Consider the following 27,691-nt stretch of genomic DNA (forward strand, 5'->3'; position numbering starts at 1 on the left):
GCGGGAGCGCCCCGGCCGGGCGGTGCCAGCGCGCATGCGCCGCCGCCGTGTCGCCACTCGCCCCAACGGGCGGCGCTTCGTTGGGGGGGGGGGATGGGATGGCGCATGCGCACTGACCGCCCCACGACTCCCTCCGCCGCCGTGAGCGAGGCGGGGAAGATGGCGCTAGGCGGCCGCCAAGGCGGCCGGTGGAGTGGCCGCGCTCTCTTGGCGCGGTCCGCGCTGAGGGTCGCGGAGGGGGTGGAGGCCGCGTCCCCGCAGCGACCCTACGCGGCAGCCGGCGGCCCAGAAGCGGCGAGCGGGGCGGAGCTGCTGGAGGTGTGCCGGCGGCGGCACTTCCTGCGGGGCGGCGCGGAGCCGCGGCCGGCGCTGCCCTGGAGCAGCTACCTCAGCGGCTGTCACCGAGGCTTCGGGCCACTGGGCGTGGCGCTGCGGGAGAACTTGGCGGCTCAGTGGTGGGACTCGGCCCTGGCTTTCCGGGAGCAGGTGTTGGCGGTGGATGCCCCGCTCCACAGCCCGCCCGCCGCCGGCGCCCCGCCGGCCGGGCCGGCTCTGCGGCTGCTGCACCCGGAGACGCTGCGCGAAGCCCTGCGGGGCGGGGGCTGTAGCCAGGAGCCGGGCGGGCCGTCTGTGGAGAAAGCGCTGGGGAGCGCGGGGATGCTTCGTGAGAGCCTGCTTCCCGGTAGGTTCCTCTGTCACGGCACGGCTGAGACGGCTCTCTGGACAGCCTGGACGCCTGTTCGCGCTTTTCTTGCGGTTAAGGGGATTTTCCGGTTGTGTTAAAGCGCTGGAAAAGTTTTAGCTGCATGCTACTTCCCTGGAAGGTCTTAAGGGCAAGCTGGACGGGGCCACCTGACCCAGTGGAAGGTGTTCCTGCCCATGGCAGCAGGGTTGGAACTAAATGATCGTTAGGGTCTCTTCCAACCCAAACCATTCTATGGTATGATATGCTGTGAGTCTGTGACCTTTTCAAGGACCTGAGCAGCATGAATGCTGAAGTGCGCATTGGATGATTTCCTCTTGCAATTAGAGGAGGCATGTTAAAATTGCAGTTGTCAAAGTACCAGGATCAGCCTACAGGCTGCTGAGCTAATCCTTGCAAAGCACTAATGCTAGTGGGATTGCAGATATCAACAGCACGTGTATTGCGTTACATTCAATCTCGGGAGAATTAAAAAATTAAAATTTTTCCTGCAGCTATTAAAATTAGCAATTTGTCTTTTGACAGGTGCTTTAGCACAATATGTTAGCTGCTTAGAGTTGGTGAACAAAAGACTGCCTTGTGGCCTTGCTCAAATTGGAGTGTGCTTTCACTCTATTCCAGAAAGTGAACAACACAACAAAAACCTTACAAGGTAGAGTAATTGAGGGGATTAGTCCCTTTTCATACTTAAACCAACTTTTTGTACTTGTTTCACTTTTGGATTATTTTTCAAAGCTGTCTCTTGCCTTTTCCCTGTTATTTTTGAAGGAGTTAACTTGCTGCCCTTGCTATTGTTTAAAGAATAGGCGAAAGGACCACGTCTTTGCTTGCATGGTTTAGTTCTCCCAGAACTGCAGGACAGTGGCTCGATTACTGGTTACGCCAGAGGCTCCAATGGTGGAGAAAGGTAACAGCAGCATACCCATAGGAGATTTTGGCCTGTTCTTTTGTATCTCAAAGAGTGGGGGAATAGACACCCTGATCGGTTTTACAGCATTGTATTGCTAGCCCATTCTTGTCACTGAAATACATGTATGTATTGTGAGAAACTGAAAAACCACTTATATTTATAACCTGTTAAGTAGTTTATAACATGACTTGCAGAATGGGAAATGTTTTGTGTTTGTAAGTGATTTGAGATTAAAATGCTGTAAAACAAGAAGATTTGGGCTATAATTTATAAAAATCTTTTGCTGAAAATCACAGACTTCAGCTTGCATTGCAGACTTGTTTTTTGTAGTTAATACAGCATGCACTGTAACGATCACCTCTTCTATCTTTTATTTTCAGTTTGCAGTCAGCCCATCTAACTTCAGCAGCAGTGACTTTGAGGATGAAGAAGGAAGAAGAGGATTTAATTTACATTACAAATTTCCTTGGGGAACAGAAACAGTAGAAACACTGAAGAACCTTGGTGATACTGAACTGTTACAGATGTATCCAGAGGATAGTTCAAAATTACTTGTAAGCTTTACTATATTAATTTTTTTTTTGATGGAGATGATAACATGTGAGAGAAATGGTTTCTTTGCTGGTCCCATTGCTTAGCATGTGACTGTCTATCTGCCATTGTAAAAGCAGTAGAATTGATACTTTGCAGTCAGACCTTCATTTTAAAAAGCAGGTAAAATAGTATTTTGGGTTTTTGTTTTTTGTTTTTTTTTGCAAGGAGCTAGTTCTTTGAAATCAGAAATGAGCTGTATTGACAAGACAGCTGTTGCCAGTTGCATAGCCTTTACTTCTTTCTACCTGTGAGTAGATGTCAAGACAAACTCAGTCTGTGTTTTGAAGTGTTAAGCTCACATCAAAAAGAACCTGTAAATGCTTTTTTTTTTTTTTTTTCTGTAGCTTGTCCAATTCCATATATGTGAAAGTATATGTGGATTAATGGATTATAAACACTGCAGATGGCTTTATAGAAGTTATCACACTCAGTATGGGGAATGGAGCAGATGAAAACCTTTCCACTGAATATATTGGAGAAGGACAAACTTGTAGTGAATGGCAATGTTTGAAAAGACAGGCTGAACAGATAAAGTGAGAGTAACTTGGTATTTTGCCAGTAAATTGCAATCTTTTCCTTGTGATAGTCCTGTCTTTCCTGATTTTTCAGTTTATTTCTATACAGAAGGCAGAAGATTGTAATGCAACCTACAAAACTGGGTTACGTAGTGGTTTCTCAAAATGTGGGGACAGATTCTTGTGGTCACTTGGAAGTAATCTACAAACCTCCAAAAGAAAATGCAGAGTTTCAAGTGTATTTGCCATAGATTTAAATTTATGATCAAAGAGGCAGAACAAGAAAATAATCCCACCCTGCTCTGATTGTTTGCTTTCTGCAGTGTTAAAGTCTTACCAACTAGGTTACACTTCTAAGATCGCTGGTAACTTTTTAAAATAAATGTCATTTATTTTAATTGTAGTAAGGGTGCTTGAGCTCAATGCCTCATTACACACTTAAAGTAAACAGAATCATTTTGGGGACAGTCTTTGAGGTATCCCTTTGTGGGTTTTTTCTCCTCAGGGCCGAGATGGAAGGAAGAATGTTATTCCTCATGTTCTGTCTGTGAGTGGAAATCTGGACCGAGGAGTATTAGCATATCTCTTTGATTCTTTACAGCTAGTGGAGAATCCATTTACAAAAAAGAAAAATTCACAGAGAAAGGTAACTTTCTGTAGAAGGTGTAAGGAAGACTAGATGATGGAAGGCAGGGGCAGATCTAAGTACAAAACCCACAGATGATGTGGTAAATTCAGGCATGGAAATGTCACCCTTTTCCACATCACCATCCTCTGTTCCCTTCCCCAGCAGGTGCTGGAAGAACACTTCTTGCTGGTAGCAATAGGCTGGCCCCATGGGACTGCTGCTGCGGTCATCTTCACCCACATAAGCAATTTTTGTCTCATTCTGAGGTCTCCTTGTTTTACCTTCTTTCTGATGAGTAGGTAGGCTCCTGTCATGCGAGTGATGAAGGAGTTAAGAGGAATTGGAATGTAGCTACTGTTCATGAGAAAGAGGAGTTTGTCTCTTCTGGCAGCATTTGAAGGTTGCTGAGAAGAGTAGAAAAAGTGGGTTGTGGGTGATAGTGGGGCATTTTCCCAAGGACCATCATTATTCCCACTTCTACCCTGGTTTTCTGGAGTTAGAATGCTAGCTTTCAGAAAGCACTGGTTAATCAAACAGCATTTGGTCTTTAAGAACAGGCAGTAGACTGGATAATAACTGCTGGGCTGTCTCTGATCACTCTGGCTCCATTAAAGATGATGGAGTTCCACTAACAAAACTTCATCTTTTTTTCTGGGTCTCAGCCAAAATGGAGTAATGTCTGCCACAGTAACCTAGTTGGCATGTGTGCTAGTTATTTAAAATAGAGCTTGCTTCTAATTCAGGGGTTTGTGCTATGAGAAAATGTTTGCATGTTTATAACCTTAATTTAAGTGAAAAAATTCTAATATTTCCTAGCTCTGTTTAGAATTTCACACAAAATACATTAAGTAATCTGTTGCTTTTTGTAAAATTACTAGGTACTTAAGCTTCATCCTTGTTTAGCCCCTGTTAAAGTGGCCTTGGATGTAGGAAAAGGTCCAACAACAGAGCTGAGACAGGTAAATTGCAAGAAAGTAATTTTGAGCATTGACTCTCCATGTAACCTTCTGTTACAATTCAGACACTGTTTATGTTGGGGAAAATTATGCTGCTACTTCCATTCTCAGAGATTCTCACAGATTTCACAGTGTTCCCACTATGTAGCTTGTGAGTCATAGCTGAAGGAATACACTGCAGACAGTGGGTAGTAGATTCCTTCCTTGCGTTAGCACACTGCTTTTTTAGTACTGTTAATAGAGTTGATATTTGTTCCATGAAAAATTAAGGAAAATAACACAAACCCTCTCAGCTTCTTAATCTGTCAGAATTACTTTAACGTATGGGTCACATCTTCAGAAGAATTTTAAAGAAGTTTTTATTTAAGTCAGTCATTAAGCCAGTCACCACAGAAGGGAGGAAACTTACACTGGCATGGTCTTAAATAGAAATGGAGATTTAACTGCCAGGCTGCTTTCTACTTTGACATTATTTCAGCCAGAAAATTAACACCAGCTAGGAATGCTAATATCATACATGCTACAGTTTTAATTGTTTCTTTGTGTAGGATTTCAAACCCTCAACATCCGTCTGCTAACTTCTGTTTTTAAATAAACACAGGTTTGTCAAGGATTGTTCAATGAACTGTCAGAAAATAGAATTTCTGTATGGCCGGGTTATCTTGAAACGGTGCAGGTGTCTCTGGAACAGCTTTATACAAAGTAAGGAGGAACAGTCTTTTGTAAATTAAACTATGAAGGTGAAAGATGACTTTCTGTGGACTAGCGAAAATATGCCTGTTTTCAGTAAGAAGTCATCGAGTGCAGTAACCACATGACTGAAGGCATGTATCCCAAACTATAAACTTGGATTCAATTGGATTTATTATGAAGAGCAATGTCAGAGAGTTAATTTTTAAAATTAAGTGAAGTTTAGCCTTTCACATGTTATTGTTGTTTCTCTGGAACGGTGAAATGCCTTTTAGAGACTCTCCTATTGAAAATTTCTTAAGATGAGTCATAAACTCACAGAACTGTTTCCCACCCACACCCCCCAGTTTTTGCATCTGGACTGGTTCTGTGTTTCATTCTTAAGTACTATTTCAAATAGCACCCTAGTGCTAGTTGAATTGAGTCTAGTCTTGAATTTAAAAGTTCTTCCAAGTCTGGAACCATTACCATTAGTTTACGTGATGGAATTATTTGTGCAGATAAAAACTACTATTCCGGTTGAGGGCTTCATATATGATTTGTTGATCAGCAGTGGATTTTGAGCATATATCAGTGGATCTTGAGCATATTGATGAACATTTTTTTTCATAATACAAAATAAATATGACTTTGTTTTGTGCAGTAGTCTTGAAAGTAAGTCTGGCTGTTAAATAACATAAGAAAGATATATTCAGCTTCTACAAAAATATTCTTGTAATAGGTCACCAAATAACATTATTTTTATGTACTAAATAATTTAAATAAATGTAATTGGGAAAGCAATAAATGGCAACAAGAAAACTGTTGTCTTCACACTGGACTTAGTGCACTATAGCGGAAATAAATATCAACAGCTTATGATCATTTGTACATAACTTATCTGAATTTTCATACATCAAAAGCAGTAACAGGTATGCTCTTTTCTTTGCAGGTACGATGAGATGAGTATTCTCTTCATGATCTTGATAACTGATGCCACGCTGGAGAATGGAGTGGTCCAGCTGAGAAGCAGAGACACCACCATGAAGGAAATGATGCACATTTCTAGGCTGAAGGACTTTTTAACTAAGTATGTAACATCAGCCAAAAATGTGTAAACTTAAATTTGTTGAATAAAAGGAATTTCTTAAACGTCTGTTCCTGAACTGGTTTCTACCATGTCACAAACTCGGTGGTTTCTCTGCAAATAGTTCTGCTAAAATTTGGTGGTGCATCTGTTTTCTGTCAAATCTAGACCATCTAGGTCTTCCAGGTTACCTTGAAAAGAGGGAAGGGACAAACTTGTCCCATGTTAGCAGGGCTAACCATATTCTCTTTCATGTCTTCATTTTTACCGTCTTATTGAAAATATTTCATCCTAACCTAAAAATTCATCTTTCATTTGTGTATTGTTGACACAATTATGGTGGTCTCTGCTGGAAAATGGTATTTTATATAAAAGACTTCCAAATATTAAATGCTTCAGTAAGTACCTTTGTATTATTTTTATATAGGAATGTATTTTAGTCACATGGCCTCAGTTCTTCAACATTTAATCTAGTTCATCTTGCACTTGATAAACATAAAAATCAGAAATCCAGTATCAAGAGTAACTGAGGGAGTAGAAGAAATAAATTGTAAACAGTTTTTGACAAGCATTTTTGTGGACAAAAAAATGTCTGTACTTAGAAAATGGTGGAAAAAGACTAATGTGTGTGATTGTATTTATCCTGTACCCAAGCGTCATAGTCAAAATCAGATACAAGAGTTTGCGTAGATGGAAACTGAGTGATTCTGATCATCTACTGATCTACTATGTGTGTACAGCTTGTTAAGTCACTGTATGAAAGTGCTTTGGTCGCCTTGTTGCAAATACCTTAATAGTCATCACTGTCATGAAACACAAGAATTTGCCTTAAAAATTTATTCTATTAACATGGTGCTTATTTAACTATAAACAGATTATTTGTAACAGTAATATTAATTGCTGCATAGTATAATTATGCTAGATTTATAATGCAATGTTAGCACAGTGTGGCTGTGTGACTTACTGAACTCACGGAATTCTACATACACTGGCTATGGAATGACATTAAAACAATCCAGAAACATCCAAGAAACAGCCTATAGCAGGATGCAGATTTTGTTTTCAGTTAACTGTTCCAAAAATTAATTTTAGCATCCTATCCCTACTCTGAGAGCTGAAGTAATGTTGAACTGAGAAATTGCCATCCTTGCTGTTAGGTAACAGCAGGACAGAGGCCAAATACAGATCCTCTAGCACGTGCCTAAGAGGACAACACAGTTGAGATATTTTTTTTTTTCCAATACTCAACTAAAGCCTTTCGGTTATATTTGAATACAATCTGGTTTCTATTTCAGGAGGATTGTTAAATGTATGGGAACTTTGATCTGGGTGAAAGCTTTACATCATTTATTCCTTTCTGCTTATTCATCAGATGCATATAATGCCAGGCTATATATTGCATCCAGCAGGATCTGTTGCATTGTTTTGTTTCATTTTGGTTTTTATGGTGCTATTTGGGCAAAAAGCTGCTGTTTGGCTAATGGGATTACTGTTTGGGTCATAATTACAGTTTTTATCTGTTCTGCTTTTTATTTTAAGTTAAAGTCCTTAGAGGTTATGACTTGGGGATTTTGCTTGCTAGTAGAGAATGAACTATATTGTCTCTATATAGCTATACAATCTACAAAATAATTAGGCCAGGAAACTAGGATCTAAACATCATCTCATTCTGTGCAGACTTGGTGGTACTTATCCCATCTGAGGACTGAAAGATTCTTTAAAAATACATGATTAAGTTAATCACAAAAGGGATCTTACCTTGTCCTTAATCTGTGATGAGGACCTTTGAGTAGACTGTAGTACATGCTCTCTTATCTGCTAAAAGTCAGAATAACATAATTCAGAATTGCTTTTTTTGGTATAGATACACAACAGAAGAATTAATATTTCATCAGCAACTTTGTCACTAATAACATCTGAAGCTGTTGAATTTTTGGGTCGTAGGATGGTGATAGGGTTTTTATGTGGGGTTTTTTGTTTGCTTTTTTTTCCCCTCAAAAGAGTCTTATTTTAATTTCTCCATAGTAAGCAATTTCAGTATGTAATTGCTACTATCTAAGCACTGCCTCCCCCACAGCAAAATCTCCCCTAAACATATTTGTGCACATCAGATGTTCCAATATTATAGCTTGAGGTTTTCACCTTTTTCATCTTCATCTTTTTCAACTTCTCTTCTAATAATGGAAAAGTTGACATATTCTTCGTCTGGTTTAACAGGGTCTGGATTAAAGATGATGAACAGCAATTAAGTCAGTTACAAGAGACTGAAAAATTACTTTTTTTTTTTTTTTTTTTTTTTTTTTTTTTGTAATCTTGGGGAAAAAATCAGTGAGATTCCAAATTGAATATAAATCTACCATGCTTTTTGTAGCATTCATGGGCCTTATCAGAGCTTTTGTCACTGTCCTTGCAGGCTATGTATGTAAAATGCTGATTGATATCTGGCAAGAGCAACGCACAGAGCAGCTAGAATTCTGTCTACTATGTCAACAGGAAGGCAGATTTTTTCAGAGAGAATGATTCCCTTTTTGATATTTAGAAACAGGAAAGATAATACCTTTGCTGTTGGTTTGTTTTGGGGGGTTCTTTTTCCCTTGAAAATACTGACATTCACATATAAGGCAAATGTAGAAAACTACAAGATGATAGCATTGTGATTTTCATGTAAGTCTTCACTGTTGTTTATTTTCAGCAATTGTAGTAGTACAATGTTTTAACATAGGTCAGTTGCTTTCTTGTCTAACATTACTTCATAATTTCAGTTTGATTTGACTTTGTCTTGTCAAAGTCAAGACACATGGAATAAAGAACTATTGGTACTGAACAATTTTGAACAGAATGCAGGAGCTCCGTAAATTTTATTTTGCTACAACTTGCATATAGCCCACTTTTGTCTCTTATTAAGTGGACATTGCACCTCTGATCTACTCACTGTCTTTTAATTTTCTTTTCCTCTGTAATGGCTATTTCAATCCTCACCATGAGTTGCAAAATGCAATTCTTCATTTTACTTCTTTTACAATAGATTTTTGTATAGAACTTCAGTGCATTTAACCAGTTGCAGTTTTGGCTGAGTGGCTGACAGCACTGAATGTGGATCCTGAGAGACTTCAAATAATGCCTCTGCCAGGCATGGTCAGTAGGAATATTAACTTGTTCACTGAGTGGTAGTAGCTGTCCCCTTTCGCTGCTTTTGCAGTACCTACCTGAAGAAATTTGCTCATACTAGCTACAAATAATATGTAATAGCATTCTTCAGCCAAACTCATAACTGCATGGGGTGTAACGTGAACTTACCAATCTCTGAGTATATGACATAGTTTTCAGACTCTTCTGCATCCTCTGTTGAAGTAAGGCCAGTTGACATAGCAGACTGAAATTTTTCTGCAAATTGTAAAAGAAAAACACATGCCTATATACACATATCATTTTTTTTTAGAGGGAAATAAACAGATCCATAATATTTTTTAAATACTCAGACCTAGTAATGTTATTTTCATTATAAAAATTACTCCTTAACCAAGGGAATTTTTAACAGAATTTCCTTTCTTTAGTAAGAACAATGAGGTCCAATTTCTTCCAATATTTGTGTGTATTAAATTATACGCTGCTTTGCTTCCCCCATCCCAGACCTGCCATCTAACACATAGCTCTGAGGTTTTTGCCTTGTCAGTGTCTTGTTAAGTTGCCTATGCTGGTTAAGAGGAGACCTAGTAACGTCCTAAAATACCACGAGCACAACATATTAACACACTGACAACATAAATGAGCACCTCTGGAAAATGAAACAGACATTCAAATAACTTACTTGCTTTGTATGAAGGAATTATTAAAAATGGAATTGCCAGAGCAAATCCTATTATGAATAGTAGCAAGATCAGCCCAAGAGAAATGATCAAGGCTTGAGAATGGCTTCTCTCTTCTGCCAAAAACAAACAAAAAAAAAGTGTTTACGCAATTCAAAGTTTAAGTATTTTCTGTAAATTAAAATCAAGACTGAATTTCTTTCAGCTTTTGGATTAACTGTGGTTAGCATAGCTACACAGGAGAGTGTCAAGGGCATGCTACCACAGCAGAAGGAAGGGAGTTTGCTGGTGCCAGTCGACTCTCTTTCACAGAACCAAAGAGAAAAATTAAACTACCCTCCCCAAGGTGAAGCAAGGTGGACCAGGGGGTGTCTTGTAAAAGTGAATCTTTTACAGTCATCCTTCATGGTCACTTCAACTTCTGTTACTAACTAGGCTGTGTGGAATTCTATCATTTTGCATTAATTTTTAAAACTCAAATTTTATTTTTATTGTAAACAATTATATTTTGAACATTACATTGCAGGACCAAAATTTCTGGCTAAAAAACTTGTATTGTTACAACATTCTGAATTTTGTGTGGTCCCTATTTATTGACAGTGGTAAAATGCTTCATGCATGCATACCTGCTAAGGTAAAGTTGAAACCATTGCTGTATTTTGTATTATTGTCAAAGATATTTTCAGATCTGCATTTATAGGTTCCAAAATCACTAGAGGAATTGATAAATAGAAAAATCACAGCCGCTTTCCGCTTCTGCATCTTCACTGGGGGAGAGATGCTCTGTCTTCCTTTGAAGAAAAAGTATGTGATAGGAAGAGAGCCATTCTCTGAGAGACAAGAGAGGGTCACATTCTGGCCTTTCTTTGCTTGAGAGGTGGGTGAGCTCAGCACTGGTTTGGAAACTGGCTCTGTTAAAAGAAAACAGAAAAAACATCACTGAGTATAGGACAAGGTCCAAAGCAAGACTTAGAGTTAAGCAGCAACACTGGCAAATGAGATGGGCATCAAGGATGAAGGGCTCAGTGAGCCAGACCAGAATAGGACTGCCAACGCCTAACGAAATAATAGCTGTCGCAGTACAGTTCAGTTTCACCATCAAGGCAGGCACACGCTGCAGTCCAAAACAGCACCTGTTGCAAGCAAAACCCTGACTCCTGCTGCTGCAGATACATTGCATCAGGCATGGCTATGTGCCCCTAAAATAAAATGAGCTGAGAAGGTATACAGCAAGACATACCTTTAAGGGTGAAGTTGAGACTCTTGCTGTATTTTCCGCCACCGGAGATGTTATTTTCAGCTTTGCATTTATATTCACCCATGTCACTGGCAGAACTGATAGTCAAATTAAACAAACCGGGGGTCAAGTCTATCCTATTTAAAGTGGATACTTTCTGATTGTGTTTAAACAGCGTGTATCTGACAGGTGGAGATCCAGAGTCGGAGTGGCAGGAGAGGATCACGGTCTGGTTCATCACTACATTCAAAGTCCCCTGAACAGGTGTGAGCCTGGGATTGGACAGCACGTCTGGAAAGAAGAAACTTCTGAGTGAGTTCAGTGCACTCATCATCCAAGACACTCTCAGATTTTTCCCAAAATACATTGAGGACCAGGCTATAATTATTTCTGGGGTTGAAATAGGGGGTTATATTTTTTTCTACCTGTTAGCGGTCAACACAACTTTGTATTTTTCAGAATCAGTATGCAGCTTCAAACACTTGATGAAAAATGCATGTCTTCATACAAGAGAGAGCATATACGCACAAAGCCAACAGACGTATCCAGATGAACCAACAAAAATAGTTTTGAACTACAGCAGCAATGAAAATAATGCAAGTATAGAAGATAAATATAAATAATATGGGATGTTAATTGAAGGAGGGAGTAACCTTATAGTCTAGTTGAGAGGCAGCATGTGGACCTGAAAGTAAAAGCACTATTTTATTTGTGGCTGTATGCAAACAGATAGAACTAACTCTGTGGAAGTAGATTGAACTTTTGAATAGTAGCAGCAGCAGCCTTGACAGTCTAGCAAATCAGTTTGCTTTTATGAGATTATGCACATAAATTAATAATAAAAACTTGTAATGTCTTTTAATAGAAAACGGTAATAAACTAGTCATGACTATGATAAATTATGACACTTTTAGAGGGGAAAAATTATGTTTTAACAACTTAAAGCAATTTTGACTGTACATACAAGTCAGCAAAGAGACAGTTTGTAAAGAAACTTGTGAACTGCCTCACTGTACAGATGGGGCAAAAGATTTAATTTTTACATGAAGGTTTTGGACATTTTAAAATCCCTCCCCCATGTTTTGTTAACAGTAGATTGCAGCACATATCCCAAAACCAAAAAAAGAGAACCTACCTTTGCCGTTTGCAGTTTTCTGAATCTGCTGAGATGTTTGAACTAAGAGAAGAAAAGAAAGCTTTCAGACACGAAACAGTGGTTCTTGTTTAGAAAGATTTGTAATGTATAAGAAGTGTGTCCTTGGCTTACGGTAGCAAAACAGCAGAATTGTGAGAAAAAACATTTTCTTGATAATGAGCAAGACAGCTGGTGGAGTTACAGTAATGAGATCTTTGAGGAGTGACTCTAGGGGTTGAGGAAGTCCTAAATACGGAAACAGTGCTTATCTTTACTGATGCTTGTGTAAAGACTTTTGTCCTACTCTACTTACATCTAGCCTATGGCAGATGGAGTAACAGGCAGAGGACAAAGTTGTGGAGTGGGGAACTGCAGTTCGGGATACAACTAAATGTTACATAGAGTTGGTGTAAGATGTAGCTGACAAAATCAGCAATTTTTCCATGTGAGCTGTGTGATAGAACCGTGCTGCCATGCAGTTCAAGACTAATTTTTCTAGCATTGTTCCTAAAAGGGAATGAGATCACTGATTCATACCAGTTGCACATTTGCTAGAGATAATGCAAGTGATCATATGGCTGAGACTAAGGGAGTATGTGGTACTGTGATTTTTTTAGCAGCAATGTAATTTTTTTATTAAAAAATGACCAAAAAATAAATATTGAATCTATAGAAGGTTTAAGCTAATAAATATTTGTAGCTAGCCAGCTTGTTAGGTAAATATTTTGGTCAAATTTCAAGTACTGAGCTGTGACAAAGTGATATCTTGTACTAGAAGGTGCAAATCTCATCACAAACTTGAGTTCACCAACAGTGCAGAAATTAATTTGATGACTAATTTGATCATCTAGTCAGTAACACAAAGCTACATAATTACAGTTACAGCAAGTAGATATTCTTTGTCATCTTCTGGGCAAAGTAAATGTAACCTTCAGCTATACACGGGCAGTGCCTTCTGAAGAACTCGAGAGCCTGTTGTATGTGAAGAAGTAGCTACTTACATGGAGAATGCCTTAAGAGTGTTGATGTGATCTGACTCACTTGTTTCTCTCCAGTTCCTGAAGGTAACAAGACAAGGCCCTACAGAGTTTGTCCTCTTCTGTGTTATACAAAATCTCTCCCAAAGCCTGGTCTGTTGCAGCACTGCAGTTTCTCCACAGAATTTTGTGTGCCTTTGTGTCCTTCCTCCTTTTTTTTTTTTTTTTTTTTGATTTGTTTAATTTCTTTTAAGACAACCTCCACCCTGCTCTTGCAAATGTTTCTTATGTGGAAATGCTGACAACTAACCACAGGAGTGGAATGGTTTATTGCAGCTGGCAGGAAGCACGCATAAAAATGCAGCTGTCAGAAGAAGAACTGGGAGCGTTTGTGCATCTTCCTGTTGCGGTTGCCTGTTCTTTGCCAGAAAACCACAAGAATGTCCTGAAGACGCTCGTAGCCACATGACAGAGAAGGCGAGGTGCCCTGAAAGCTGCGAAGGAGCCCGGCGTCGCGCCCTCCTGCCCGGAGTAGGGGGCGGCCATGAGGGGCTGTGGCGGGAAGCGGTTCCGCGGCGGCCCGCCCTTCGCCTGAGGCGCGATAAGGCGGGAAGGGCGGTGGGAAGCCGGCTGCCCCACGCAAGGTAAGGGCGGTCTGTGGAGGGTACGTGGAGCAGTTAAGGCGTCGGCGGTCTCTCGCTCCTTGTGCTCTGGAAAGCTGCAGAGGGTCTGGCTGATAGTGCTCACCCAGAACCGAACGCTTTTCTTTTTCTGAGAGGCTGACTCTTTTTGTGTCTGTGTAATGGCGAATAGTTATTGTGAGGTGTGAATTTGGCCATACCTTTTAAAAAATAAAAGTGTAGTTGTCACCACGTTTTCTCATGTTACAGCAGCTTTAAATGGCGTGTGCGGGAAGAGCTTGCTTGGTTCCCTCTGGTTGCACAGCTTGAGAATCTAGGAAAGGTAGGTGCTGTTTCAAAGCACAGGTTTCTATTTGGGAAGTGAGGAGAGCTCTGCCAGAACTGTTTGTGCCTTTCTTGGCTGTTTGGACTCTGTCAAGCAGCCCTGCTCTCTCTTCCCTTGAGTGGAGGTCCTGTAGTTCAGTACATCTGTGTCCTTAATGTTTGATTTGGTTTTTGTTTTGTTTTCATTGAAATGTGTGTTTAGAGTCTGAAACAGGAGAGAATACATTTTCTTTGACACGTCCCATCCATGTCAACTATACATGTGGGATTATGGGGAAGAACTGTGTTTCTTTTAACTGGCTGATACTTGGGCCTTGCTGTTTTACCTGCTTAAATGTCTGTTTACTTTTTAACTTTTATAATTGTTTTGCAGAGCATTGATAGAGATGCTTCCTATATGTAAAAAAGATTTTTGAACCATTATGATAGGATTTGGTAGCTGAGGCTTACTGATGAAGTTTGTATAAAAGCCAGACTGCAACTGCTAGATCAGCACTAGGGGAGTAATATCGCATACTGTTTAAAAAAATGAGACATCAGATAAAGTTCATAACATAAATGATTAAGTTAGGTTGATATAAAGAAGCTACCAGAAAAATTTACTTGTCTACTCAGTCCTATAGGGCAAGGAAGGGCTGGATATATTAGAATTTTGCTAAAGCATTATCCAGTGGACTGTGTGTACTCATGGGAGTTATGCCTGTCGATGCATTATTATTCTCAAACACTACCCTTGAAATAACGCTCTTAATTTCTGCTGGTCTATGTGGATATAATTGTAATGAGCGTTCAACAGGTCTGAAGGTGGATAGCATCTTTATGGCAGCTTTGTAAAAGGCTTTAAGGCAGTATTTTTCTACAACGTGCACTGAAAATGTCCCAAAACTAAGAGAATGAGCTTCATTAAATCCTCTAGTCTTTGAGACAAAATGTTACTATCTTGTTTTGCCCTTCAGCAAGGAGAACAGCATCCATATTGTCCATATGGCATCCAGTTGGCCATATTGTCAATGTGAAACAGGGAAAAAAAGGCAAAATTAGCCCTTGGCATTACATTTCTGTGAGGTTTTGAATACTGACTTTAACTTTGAATTCTAACTATCTCATTAGTCTCTCAAAGAATGTCTTAGATAATAATATATGAAATTTACTTCCATGTTGATTGTTTTTCTGGCAGAGTTGGCTATTGACTTTGGACTAATATGATGTTAATTTGTTCAGCATGTATATGTAGAATTTTATAGCATCAGTAAGATATTGTGCAAGCTTGGAGTTCCCTTTTTATGAGATTTACAAATTTCCTGCCTGGAATTAATGTGGTTGTGCATGTAAGAAGAACTGAATAAATTTAACTAAGAGTAATGAACAGCAGTCATCCAGACAAAACAAGTCAAAAAGTCTGAAGAGGAGGTGTGTATCACTTGGTGCTGTGACAATATTCTGCCTCAAGCTAGCAGGTGGAAGAGAATTAAAGCCAAACTGAGCTTTCATTCACAAGGTCACTTCTTTGACTTGAGAATGAAAATAGCCTGAGATAGCTTTCTGTAGTAAGGCTGTGAAAGCTTCACACTGTATTTGTCCTATCACAGGCTTTCAGGGAAATTTGCATGTTTCAGCAGAATTATAAACATTATTCCTAGTGCCAGTTTCTCATCCTGAGAGTTCTTCCATTCTGAAAGAGTGTCTGCTACAGTAGATTCTGTAGAAGGTTTGCTAGAAATCACCATATACTGACAGTTACACCTGGTGATGAATTAAATTAAGTGCTTCTGTTTTGTCTGCAAAAAGGTTTTACTGATATAGCTAGATCATCATGGAATACCGTATTTTTACACTCCTACTCAAAATGGCTGTGGTAGCAAGTCTGCTGTTTATTTTAACTATCTAGTATTTGATTGTGAGAAGATTGTTTTTCTAGAGGGCAAGTAAGTGTAGAAGAGGAAAGGATCTCTTCTATATGCATATTTAAGATATCTTTAAATTTCTTGCAGTGATCCTCAGGTTCTGAATGAGAATTCTAACATAGTGTGATAAGTAATAGAAGAATTTTGCTTTCGCTAAAAGTAATTAAACAATTCTTAAGCTAGAGCTATTATTAGTACAATGATCCAAATTTTAAGAAAAGTAAAAGACTTTACTACTGGGAAAAGGGGGGAATTGATCTGAGGAAACACCAACCCAACAGCCCCCCCTCTTGGGATGCTCACCAGATGATCCATATCAAAGGGTGGTAACTCCTTTGCAATGGATTGAGAAAGAACAGAATGGGCCATCCCTGGTATCCCTTGTCCTTGAGATAAGAGAGGAACTGAAACCACTGAGCCATAAAAGACAAAGGAGCTGCAAATTGGCCCAGACTTGAAGGACAAGGTGTATGTGACCGCAGGACTGAAGAAAGAAGATAAGACTGTAGAAGAAGCCAGGAGGCGTGCTGAAGGTGTTGAAACTGGCAGCTGAGTGGATAAAAGGGGGTTTGAAACTTAAACAATTTGGTGAGCCTGGACGGAGCTGCGACTCCTCTGCCACCTCAGCGCTGCATTTGCTCTCTTACCTTAATAAAGATTCATTAATCCATATTTGGATGTGATTGGCCTTAATCTACCTATAACAATAGTAAATGGTTTTCAATGAACTGCAAATTGCAAGGAACGTGTCAGCAGGTGAAAAGAAATTTTGGGTACTCAATTTGATTAACCTAGCACCTCCCAAATCCCCCAAAGATTCAATATTTTAAATGGTATGTCTTCCCCCCGACTCTTCTCCTCTCCCTGTCTTCCCCCCCCCCACAAGAAAAAAAAAAAAAAAAAAAAGAAAAAAGAAAGACAAAATTTTGATGAGACACCGAAAACTGGGGCTACTAATGCATTTATTTCTCTTGGGATAAATTCTGACATTGCTGTCTGAAAAGTGTTTCAGACAAATGTGTTGAGGAATTGCTGTACTATAGGTTGAAAAATACAGAGTACTCTCTTAATCAGCCTTCTTTACAAATTCTTATATGTAATTTTAACTTTTTTTCTGCTTCCTAACCTCTGATAATAATTTTTTTTTTTTTTTACTTTGAAAACATACTGAATGAACAAAGTGTTAAAAAAATCCACCTGTCAGGACTATGTCTGGTTTTCATCCCTTGTCAAACTTCTGTTTATGTACTCTGCTCCTTTGTGCATCCTAACCGAAAGTTATATGAGTAGCAGCAATGGCTGCAGATCAGGTATCAGGTAAATTCTTCCTCTTGGTTTGTGTAAAGTCTGCTGAAAGATTTTCTGTCAACTTTGATCAACTTGTTGAGTGACTACCAACTGAATTTTACTTACGAAGCTGATGTAGAATAATACTTGGAGAATCATCAAGCAATACAAAAACAATGGGAATGTAGAGAAGGAAAAATATTTCCAGAATTAATTCCCTCTCCATCCAGAAGGTTCTGACCTCTCCTCTGGCACTGTCCATATTGTGAGATGAATATTGTTGCAGAGCTTGAGGCTGTTTTTCTGCTGCTGGATGTTAAGCAAAGCAAGTGCAAATTCTGGCACATTGCCAGATAAGCACACTGGGTGACAGTGACACAGTCTGTTATGTCTGTTTCTAAACAGAGGGACTTGCTAACCCAGTAGAAGACAGCAGTTAAAAATTTCCTCAAGATGTAGAATCAGTTACTTACACATGCTACTGGAACAGAGAAAGTTTGAGAGGTGCTATCAGACCACAATCATAATATAAACCAACAAATAGATATCACACCTATAAAATAAGTAATTTCTCTTATTTTCTCTGAATTAATTTCTAAGTACATGGAAGTGCGTGCTACATGAAATACACATCAAAGCTTCAGATTCCTAGTGTTCTTTACAATGTTGCACCATATTGGTAAGGAAGTGTAAAGCCAAACAGTAATAATTAGCTTCTGTTGTAGTCAAAAGAAAAATCTCAGTGTGAAAGCTTCAGTGATATTCTCTCACTGTCAGCTTCCTAGTTCCTTCAGCTACTTTTCCAGCTCTAATTTATACTGCGGTTTGGAAGAGGTGTTGGGTATCAGTAATCATAGGTTTAATTTGCAAAAGAGAGAAGGGAGGGAACCACAGTGTGCTTCGCTGTAGTGGTCATCTCCCGGTAGATGGTGCCATTGTGAAATGCAATTTATTCTGAGAAGCACAAACTTTCGGCCATCTAGAGTTTCTGTAAATTGTAGAACTTCTAGACTTTTGAAAAAAACAACATTAATTTCTTTCATGTCCTTCGTAAATATTAAAATCCAGGGATAAAATGATTTTTTTTTTTTAATTCTTCTCTAGGGAGGTATAATGAGGCACTTTAAAAATAAAGACAAATGATGCAGGTGTCCCACATTCAAAAGAAGACAATACACCCAAAAATATATGTAGAACAAATTCAGTTAATTCCCAGTTCACCAGGGAATTGTCTAGCCTTGTGAAAACAGCAATGTTTGTTATAATTCTATTATCTATGAGTATACTGAAACAGGAAGTGATAATTAAGCAAAATAGTTCACACAGCTGTAAGGAAGCAAAACGATTAAACAATTATACATGTCAGGGATTGGGGGATTAGAAATCAGATCTGATTTTCTATTCTTGATTTGGTTACTGCAAAGCTTGTGTTGACTTCAGTGTAGATGGACACAGATCTCTGAATTTTTATAAATTTAAAAATAAACTTTAGAAAATACCAAACATTTGTAGATACACCTCTAGAGCAATTATCTGATTTTAAAATCAATGAATTTATACAAGAAATTTTGTGGAGCCTCCATTACCAGGGAGATTTGATGACCCCAGAACATTGTGTTAAGAGAAATATTTTGTGGGCAAACCAGTGGGATAGAATTTGAAGGCAACACCTGTAGACACTTCATCTTTTCTGAAGAAAGTGGATCTCCCACCAGGAACTGGGCATTTGAGACCAGGAGACAAAGTTTAGGGGCCTCAGAAGATTTGCTGGAATCAGCATGTGCTCTGTGAGGAAGTAAGATGTCAATCCTGAAGATCGGCGCTGTGGTGTGCTCTTTACTGTCATGCCAGCCAGCTGGAGAACAAATGAAAACAAACAGCTGAAATGTGGCGTGAACTTCTAGCTTCCTTTCCTGTCATTAGGGACTGCCTGAAAACATTGTATTTGCAGAGGGAAAAATCTGAAAATCTTATTCAGCATTTTGCCCTTAATTCAGAAAATAGACCTCACCTCTGATTTTAGACAAAGCTTGGTTCAGATGACAGAGCTGATGGTTTTTAGGAAATGTCATATGTAAGCAAGTAGCAGGGGACCCAGCCAGGAGAAACAGCGATCATGAATCCCCAGATGGGCACAGTTTTAATGTTTAAGGGTCCGATTCATTGGGCAGTAGATTAAATGTAATGGTTCCCATAGGCTTTGAAGGTCATTCTGTCAGATTGTAATGACTGTCCTGTCTGCTTCAGAAGGTATGCTGCATTTCTGCAGTCAATCCTGCTTTTCTTACAGATATCATAGGGACTGAATAGAGTTTTTTATATGAAGTATATTAGAATAACTTTGTCTGATCTTATGTATTTCAGAAAAACATATCCTGAGAGCTTATGACTGTTAGGAAAATATGTAGCTGTATCACTGTCACAGGTACTCTTGAGTTTAAACTTTTTAAGCCAATCTGATTTCCAGTTTAGTGATAGAAGATGGTCACAAGCGATTCTTCTGCATTTGAAATGCTTTTTTTTCCAAGTTTCATGATATTTTGACTTGAATTCCTGCAGTTGAATTTTCTTCTTGGATTTTGGTCAATGCCAGCTAGTTTTTCCTCTCCAGGGCAATGTTGGTGATCTATCAAGAATATGACAGTCTAATCGGCCTGTGAAATATTATGGAACATCCTTCACTTGGGAGTGACATCTCACAACAGCCTCAGGTTTTGGCACCATTAAACCTTACTCCTGACTTCATTCATCCTAAAAGCTGGCCTTTCTACCTCAGTCTGAAACTAGCCTGGTTCTGAACTCAACCATATTGGCTCACACTGAAGGATATTGGCCCACACTCCCTTTCTCCTTCCCTCTCTGTGGCTAAGAGGAGAGCCTTTGTCCCCTTTGTGGGAAAGACGTGTGGTTTTGCTGAGCTTTGTACGTCCTGTAAATTCTTCTGTGGGGGAAGGGGGAGATCTCCTTCCTTCCTATTTTTTTGTTACCAAGAGCAAAAGTTGATCTACCTTTGTTCTCCACCTGCCATATGTTCTCCTCCTCTTTTCCTTTACCTGGCTCTGGAGACCCTTGTTGGCAACTGGCCAAGCCATCAGTCTTTTGTTGTTGTATTTCAAACTGGATTAAGCAGAACAAATACTATTGCTAATTAACCAGTTTACTTAGTCATTAATTGCTATGACTTGTGCCATTCTGTATTCCCTCCCTGCAAAACAGCTAGATAGATGCTTGTTCATATTGAGGATACATTGTTAAACAGATGAGTGTTTCCCTCCTGTTTCCTTTGCAAAATACTATGTTTATGTGTGTAATGCAAACACTAAAGTGCACTTATAGTTTTCAACTATTGTTTTTGGGGAAAAAAAAAATACAGTTTTCATTGAGTCCAGAAGAAAAAAAAAAAAAAGGGGGGGCTTCATATAAACAGTGAAACTTATATCTCATGTATAGGTTTCTGTGGATGTATTTAGTATCGTTTTAATAAGACTGGAAAATGTTACTGGAAGTAAAGGAAAGCATTGAACTCTGTCTACAAAGGAAAGAAAGTAAGGGGTTAAGAGTTGAGCACTTACTTTTCAAGAATAACTATATCACTACTTAGGGAGTTCTGGAACACTCAACTTGAGAAACTTATTGAAGCATGTGATTTCAACTTGTTTTATCAAGCCTATAGACTGAGTCAGTGTTAGGGCTTAAGTGGAATGACTTAAGTCTGACTTAAAAGTGGACTGATAAACTGAGAAAGTAATATCCTGAACAACTGAAAGGTATTGGGTATTGAATTCCTGAAAGTTACAGAGTAAATTTTTTCTGGAAAATAAAATTGGTGCTTAAATCTGCCACTTCTGCATTGTCAGCTTGTTTTAGATTAAAAGCACATTCATGCAAAAATGATAGTACCAAAGTAAGACAAGTAGAAGAGGAGAGATAGGGACAGGACAGTATCTCTGTAATCCTCTTGCTTTTATGTTCTTCCCATCTCTACCACCCCCTCTCCATTTGAATATCAAGAAACTGATCATGGTAATGAGATTTTGGATAATGATTACATTTTACTTCACAACTAGTCTTCTTCAGAACAATTCCACCTAAATCAAAGCTGATGGCTACAGATTCACTTGTGTTTAGGCTTTCTTTAGGCTTCAGAAAAAAACCTTCCATTTTGTTAAAGGAAGTTGAGTAATTCAAGTTTTCTGAAATTTACATCAGTTCCTTACTGTATCTTAGGCAAACGTTTATACCAGTGGAAATTGAGGGCAAAATGCTGAAGTAGAATGTTTTTCAGCTTTTCCTCCTCTGATCACATTTCCTCAATTTATTCTTTCAGTGTTTTGGATGCAGATTTAATCAGGCCTGATTTCAGGTTGGCTGTCATATTGTCAAGCTACTTATACCATTGCAAAAATGAAACAACGCAGAAGAGGTCAGCAGATCTCTCAGGGATGCATGAATTCAAACAGTGTGAAGCTACTAGCATATTTAACACTTGCTCCAGTGTATTCTATTTCAGATTGTGCCAGTGCAGCTTCAGATTTCTGCTGGGAAGTGAAATTCTGAACAGTTCTTTTCTTGTGGGGTTTAAGTTTTATGATTGTGTATGTTTTTCACTGTCCTAACTACATAAAATAAAATCTCGTGCAGTTCCATATTTTTGATATATGATGGTAGTATGAGAGGTCCAGCTGTCAGTATTCTAGTCTAACACAACAGTAGCTAGCTGGTTTCTGAGATAATTTGAATTCATTGTGCACTCTACAGTAAAGCTTTGCCACAGCAAAGGTGAGAGACCTAGAAATGGAGGTAAAGGGGAAAAATAAATAATTATGTACATGTATTCTCTGACGGAGTTCTCCACATCAGGATGAAGGGAAGTATTTGCTTAAAGATCTGCTGAAATCCAATAGCGAAGGTAATTTGTGTTCGTAAATGATTAATTGTGATTTAAAAATACCCGCATTGACAGGAACTGCAGGATAAATGTCATTGGAACTTATTGTTTTTTTAATACACCTTAAGAAATTAAACAAAGCAAATGCATTTGGTGACGCCTTCAGGAAAAGTCCAGTCACTTCCTGAACAGTAATCTGCCTGTGAGCAGCAGATAGATTCTCATTGTTTGCCATTTCCAGTTTCCAGTAATGGGAACGATTACTTGACCTAGCCAGTTTCTGTTGAAGATCTGGGAAAACTTACAAATTTTAATGGCAAAATTTTATCTGTTTCCATAAAGCAACATAACAAAAACCAGAACTTGTTTTTGGTACCTGGAGGCATCACCTCTGATGATGAATATTGTTTTATTTTGGAATTAAGTGTTGTTCTTCAGGAACGAAATGTATCTTGCTCTTCTGGTGATTTTCTTGCAGTGTAAGTTTGATAAATGGATATCTGGGTGGGTACATGTGTTTCTGGTCTGTTTGGGGTTTGTTGGGGCTTTTTACTGTTTCCCATTACTTTCTCTCAATCTGTAAGCTTTGAAAATAACATTTATTTTATTTTTTTTCCAGGTTCAGAACTGTACACTCAGGAGGAAGGTAGGTAATGATAGGGTTTTTTCACATACAAATGTAAAATAACTAATTTAACTAGTTCCTCAGTTGTTGGTGTGCATCCATAACAGAATTTATCTGGATTCGCTGTACTATAGCTCAGTATGAAATTTGGCCATGTGAAAAAAAAGGGGCATTCCTCGGTGGTGTTTCTTGGTATAGGGTTTAAATGAGAGATGTGCTGCTTGTACTTTAATAAATGTTTTAGTGAAATCTTTCCTAGAGTAATTTGCTTTACTGAGTCATATAAGAGAAGAGATGAGAGAGGAAATTTAATTACTAGCATTTTGGTTTGGTCTTCAAAAAACCTTCTCATTCCCAAAAGCAAGGAGGTAGGAATAAAAAAATTATAGAATATAAGTTAAGGGCACTCTCTCTTGGTTTTTTTGTTTGTTTTGTTTTTTTTTTTTTCAAAAGAAAATATCATGTCTAAGCAGAGTATAGAACTTGCATTTTGAAAGAAATGCATTTACTTTTTACGTTATCATCTCTGATTTATAGCACGTACACTCCACATACTTCCTTTTTTCCATCAAAGAAATGGAAGAAAGGAACCAGGGAGAAATGTTTACTTCTTGTTGTCATGTAGTCTATTCACATACAAAAAAAAAAAAAAAATCACAATTTTTGCACTGATTTTATGCACAAAACTCTCTCTAGCAAGGACAATTTATAAATAGCTGGTAAGTGTACATGTCAAGGGACTTCTTTAGATGCAGGAAAATTTTCCTCTTCAAGTAGCAAATTTCCAATACAAATCCTGGCCAAAATGGGCATACCCAAAAGCTATAAGTTCTAAAGGAAGGGAAAGTGAATGAACTCATAAATCTTTCTCTATACTTGTTCATCTATCTGTGTGAATAAAAATATTAATTATACTAGGGTGCTAATAATTGAAAAATTTTAAGCTACAAATTATTGATCATTGATGTGGTTATAATCACAAAAGCAATATATATATGTATATATAAAAATGCTATTATAAACTTTATTTCTTAAAGTGCTTATTAATTTATATATATTTTTAAATAGGAATATTGTATTCAGTATGTTTTTCCAGGGACTAACATCTAAATTCTAAGTTAATTGAAAGCATTGCTTCTGCATATGATTCTGTATTTGAATTAATCAGGGTATGATTACTATGAACTCTTGAGAGTATGATTGCTGGACTGCTAGCAATGTAAAGTTAGGCATGTACATGTTTGCTTGCAGAACTTGAACCCAAATACCTTCTGTGATGCTCTAGTTATCCTAAACTAGAGATTTAATATTATCCCAAGCTTGTGAGCTACATGTTTAAAGTGGAATTTGCTGAATGACATAATGCTAATCTTACTTTCAGACAAAAAATACTGGGATAACTCCAGGGATTTCTGCTAATTGGGGATGAATTGGTTTGGGGTTTAATACAACTCTAAGCAGGGTTTCACTTATTTTTCAGTTTATTCAGGCAAGTATAAATACAAAATTTTGTTCACCACTCAGATCCTCTGCCAATTAGAGTTGAAGACAACAAACCATGAGAAATAAGGAAGACCAAGAAGTAGCTGCAAACCTATTTCAGTGTCCCCTGTGTCTTCTAGAGAATTTCATAGATCTGGCATGAGCATGGCCGAATCAATGATTCTCTTGGTTCCCCAAGGCAAAGGCTGAACGGGTGGACAGCATGTGCTGTGACAATCAGTAGTTGCCTCTAGTGTATCTGTGCAGTGGAAGGTAAAGCTGCTACCACTGTCAAAATTTGTGAGATCTGACCACAAAAATTAGAATACCTGCTACTAGGATACAATTTATTAATTTTTGTGATTAAAATGTAGCATCTTGAGATAACAGTATTGTGTTGGACTAATTGAAAATAAATATTTTTTTATTTTTTTCTATCAAGTTTTTACTTTCAACTCAATTGAAATCAAGGTTCTGCCATCTGTCAAAGTAGAGAATGGAGCTCGTATGTCAGTTGTTTGCCATGCTGATATTAGCAAAAGTACCAATTTCCAGCTGAAGCATAATTTTACAATTTTTAAGAATGGAAAGCTTGTGTTCATGACCGTATCAGACAAAGAAGATGCACAATATGAAATACCTATGGCTAGATCTTCAGATACAGGAGAATATGAATGTACTGTGGAAGCAGGCAGAAAGACAAAATCTAGTAACTCCGTACACGTTTGGGTAACAGGTATGTATCCCTTCATGGTTTTCTAAGATACAAGACAGCAACCTTCCAGGGGAAGTAATAATAGGAAATAAACATAGGATATCTTGCAAAATGTTTTTTATCTACAGACACCACAGTACTTCCCAAGAGTTTAGTAGTAAATCCTCATGTTAAGACACAGAAATTAAATTGTGATCCCAAGGCTACATGGCAGATTAGTGGTAGGAGTACAATCTGTGCCTCCTGTGCCACCATCCTCTCTGTCCTGAGCCGCTGTTCCCTAGCCTAGAGAATTATTTGTGAAAGCTTGTGTGAATAGATCATAAACATGATGGGGAGTGGGTTATATTACTGGAAGAGCTGGAAGTAATGCATAGAGATTCTCACCTTGTTACAGCCATTGCCAAAGCTACTATCAACTGTGGACTACTTTTGTAGACAATGTTATATCAGTCTTGTTCTTTCATCTCTTATGAGAACAGGGGACACCTCCATTTATACTCTTTCTGGTCATGTGTTCTTGCGTGCAAGTGACATTTTTCCCCTTGGAAAAGCAACTGGGAAAGAATTCATTCAGCATTAAATAGTTATGGGGTTGTGCAGGGCTTGTAATTTTTCTTCAGAGGCCTACATGTCTAGGTACAGATGTTGGGGTGGCATTTGGTTTCTTTGCTCATTTCTGAATGGCAGTAGGAAACATTGAGGAGGAAATGGACTTACCTTCAAAACAGCAAGTTTCATACTTCACATATCTCATCAAGATTGTATTATTCTCTCAAGGGACATTTTGTTCTTCTGAAGGTGCCTTGGCGTGCACCCACACATCAAAGGAACTGTCTTCAAAAGCTCAGTTCTTGCAAATTTTTTGCATCCGTTCATTAGCATAAATCACTGCTATAGTCATCAGAGACAGTGTTTATTTCAGCATTATGCAATGTTCTATTTATTTTATTTTTTACTGTTCTAAGGAATGACAAAACCGATCCTGACAGCTGAGAAAAAAGAAGTTTTAGAGGGTGAAGTTGTGAAATTACGTTGTGAGCTGCCAGAAGAAGCACCTCCTTTATATTTCTTTTTCCAGAAGATAAAGATGAATTCCACACCTAAACTAAAATCTGTATTTGAACCATACAGAAATTTTTCTGTAATGGAATTTTCTGTTGAAGAGGGAGATAATATTTTACAATTTGATTGCTTTGGAAGAAGATATGTGAAACTTGAACTTGAAAGCTCAGAACACAGCAACAAAACACTTGTTACAGTCAGGGGTAAGTTTCCTAGCTCTTCTTTTTACATTTCTTTGCTTGCTATAATTAAAAAGTTGGGTCATGAGTTTATATGTATTCTCTTGCAGAACCATTTATAAAGCCTACTCTGAACGCCAAGCCCTCAAGTAATATTACAGAAGGAGACAGAATACAGTTTGAATGCTCAACTGTGGTAGCCCAAATGCATGGCATTGAAATTATACTCCAGAAAAACAAAAAAATACTAAGTAGTGTACGACATGAGAAACTTTTGAAATACTCTGCAGTAGCTACTCTAGAGGACAGTGGTGAATACCTGTGTAAGGTAGAGCAAGGGAGAGCATCTAAAACCACCAAACTGAATGTGGTCGTGTCAGGTAACACTTCTGTTCATCTTAGATTCTACTCAATGTATTAATATTTAAAATTAAATTTGGTAGACCTCAGGATCCAAGTGTAACTTCCAGATCCAAGTGTAATTTTTCCCTAGGTTAAAGACTATTTAGATTTGGAATTCAGTTTCTGGTTTTTGCCTGCCAATACTTTCCAACAGAAATAATACTTTTGAATAACACATGAGAAGTGGTTTCAAGTGATTGCTAAGTTTCTGTTTTCCCTGGAAATATTATTTTATTAAAATAACATGATTGTCTTTTTCCCATGATTGTAAACATTCAGTATGTCCTTCCTTTTGTATACTTTGAGATACATAGTCATATTCTTTTAGGCTCAATTTGAATTAATTAGTTCTCTTTTTACCTTGCAGAGTTATTCCCCAAGCCAATATTGTCTGCTTCTATGAGTAAGCTGGATGAAAATAAAGAATTAACGTTGAGTTGCAGCATTAGTGGTTTTCGGAAAGCTAACGTCTCTATATTACAGAAAAATTCAAATGGAGACATCTTGCTGAAAAATTCTAGAAACTTAACAATGAGAGTTAATGTGAATGATAGTGGATCCTATACCTGTAAAGCTGAAGTAAAAGGAATAGTTAAGGAGAGCAAACCTGTAAGGATAAACGTTTATGGTGAGTTGATACAGAGGTTTAGAACCCAGTGGTGGTGGTGGTGGGGGAATCAAAACCGTAAGCTTATAAATAAGTATATCTGTTTACAGAACCAGTCTTTAGTCTATGAACTATCATGGTATCTATTAGTTCTTGAAATATTAATTTCTGAGAGATGTGCTTGTCATCTTTAGCTGTAGAGAATTTGGCCTATTGTGATCTAATCAAGTCAGACTTTTCTGGGGCTGGCCCTAGGAGAAGGGAGTTAGCATGTCTTCCTTCTGTTCCCTGGATTCTGTTAGGTGCCAAGTAAACTTTCATTCATTACCATTTGCAGGAGCTGGGAATGTTCTGC

At 38.3% G+C, this 27,691-nt stretch overlaps 3 protein-coding genes across 9 annotated transcripts in view; 2 read left to right on the forward strand and 1 right to left on the reverse strand.

The window, feature by feature from the left end:
* Positions 1-88: 88 nt before the first annotated feature.
* Positions 89-6,131, forward strand: POLG2 (DNA polymerase gamma 2, accessory subunit). Of its 2 annotated transcripts, XM_033002423.2 has the most exons (8): positions 89-682; positions 1,229-1,355; positions 1,505-1,610; positions 1,994-2,167; positions 3,228-3,368; positions 4,229-4,309; positions 4,908-5,008; positions 5,928-6,131. In XM_033002423.2, exons 1-8 carry the CDS (start codon positions 94-96, stop codon positions 6,091-6,093), a joined length of 1,485 nt encoding a protein of 494 aa, XP_032858314.2. In that variant the 5' UTR covers positions 89-93; the 3' UTR covers positions 6,094-6,131. The 2 variants fall into 2 exon arrangements, with proteins under 2 accessions (XP_032858314.2, XP_042658608.1); XM_042802674.1 differs by lacking the exon at positions 4,229-4,309.
* On the reverse strand, positions 5,910-12,452 carry MILR1 (mast cell immunoglobulin like receptor 1). The gene is made up of 9 exons (XM_042802675.1): positions 12,373-12,452; positions 12,241-12,282; positions 11,109-11,396; positions 10,495-10,779; positions 9,871-9,984; positions 9,360-9,446; positions 8,205-8,282; positions 7,821-7,880; positions 5,910-5,997 (listed from the first exon to the last, which is right to left on the reverse strand). The coding sequence occupies exons 1-8, from the start codon at positions 12,404-12,406 to the stop codon at positions 7,828-7,830; spliced, it is 981 nt and encodes a 326-aa protein (XP_042658609.1). The 5' UTR covers positions 12,407-12,452; the 3' UTR covers positions 5,910-5,997; positions 7,821-7,827.
* Positions 12,453-22,504: 10,052 nt separating this feature from the next.
* PECAM1 (platelet and endothelial cell adhesion molecule 1) overlaps positions 22,505-27,691 on the forward strand; it is a 37,062-nt gene continuing 31,875 nt past the window's right edge. For all 6 annotated transcript variants that reach the window (XM_033002401.2, XM_033002402.2, XM_033002403.2 and 3 more), the window contains exons 1-6: positions 22,505-22,740; positions 22,881-22,907; positions 24,811-25,104; positions 26,052-26,351; positions 26,438-26,707; positions 27,097-27,357. In XM_033002401.2, coding sequence (XP_032858292.1) covers positions 22,707-22,740; positions 22,881-22,907; positions 24,811-25,104; positions 26,052-26,351; positions 26,438-26,707; positions 27,097-27,357 — 1,186 coding nt within the window. In that variant the 5' untranslated portion in view covers positions 22,505-22,706. The remainder of the gene's footprint in view (positions 22,741-22,880; positions 22,908-24,810; positions 25,105-26,051; positions 26,352-26,437; positions 26,708-27,096; positions 27,358-27,691) is intronic.

Source organism: Tyto alba, unplaced genomic scaffold (genome assembly GCF_018691265.1).
Source record: "Tyto alba isolate M040663 unplaced genomic scaffold, T.alba_DEE_v4.0 Super-Scaffold_39, whole genome shotgun sequence".
Lineage (NCBI taxonomy): Eukaryota > Metazoa > Chordata > Aves > Strigiformes > Tytonidae > Tyto > Tyto alba.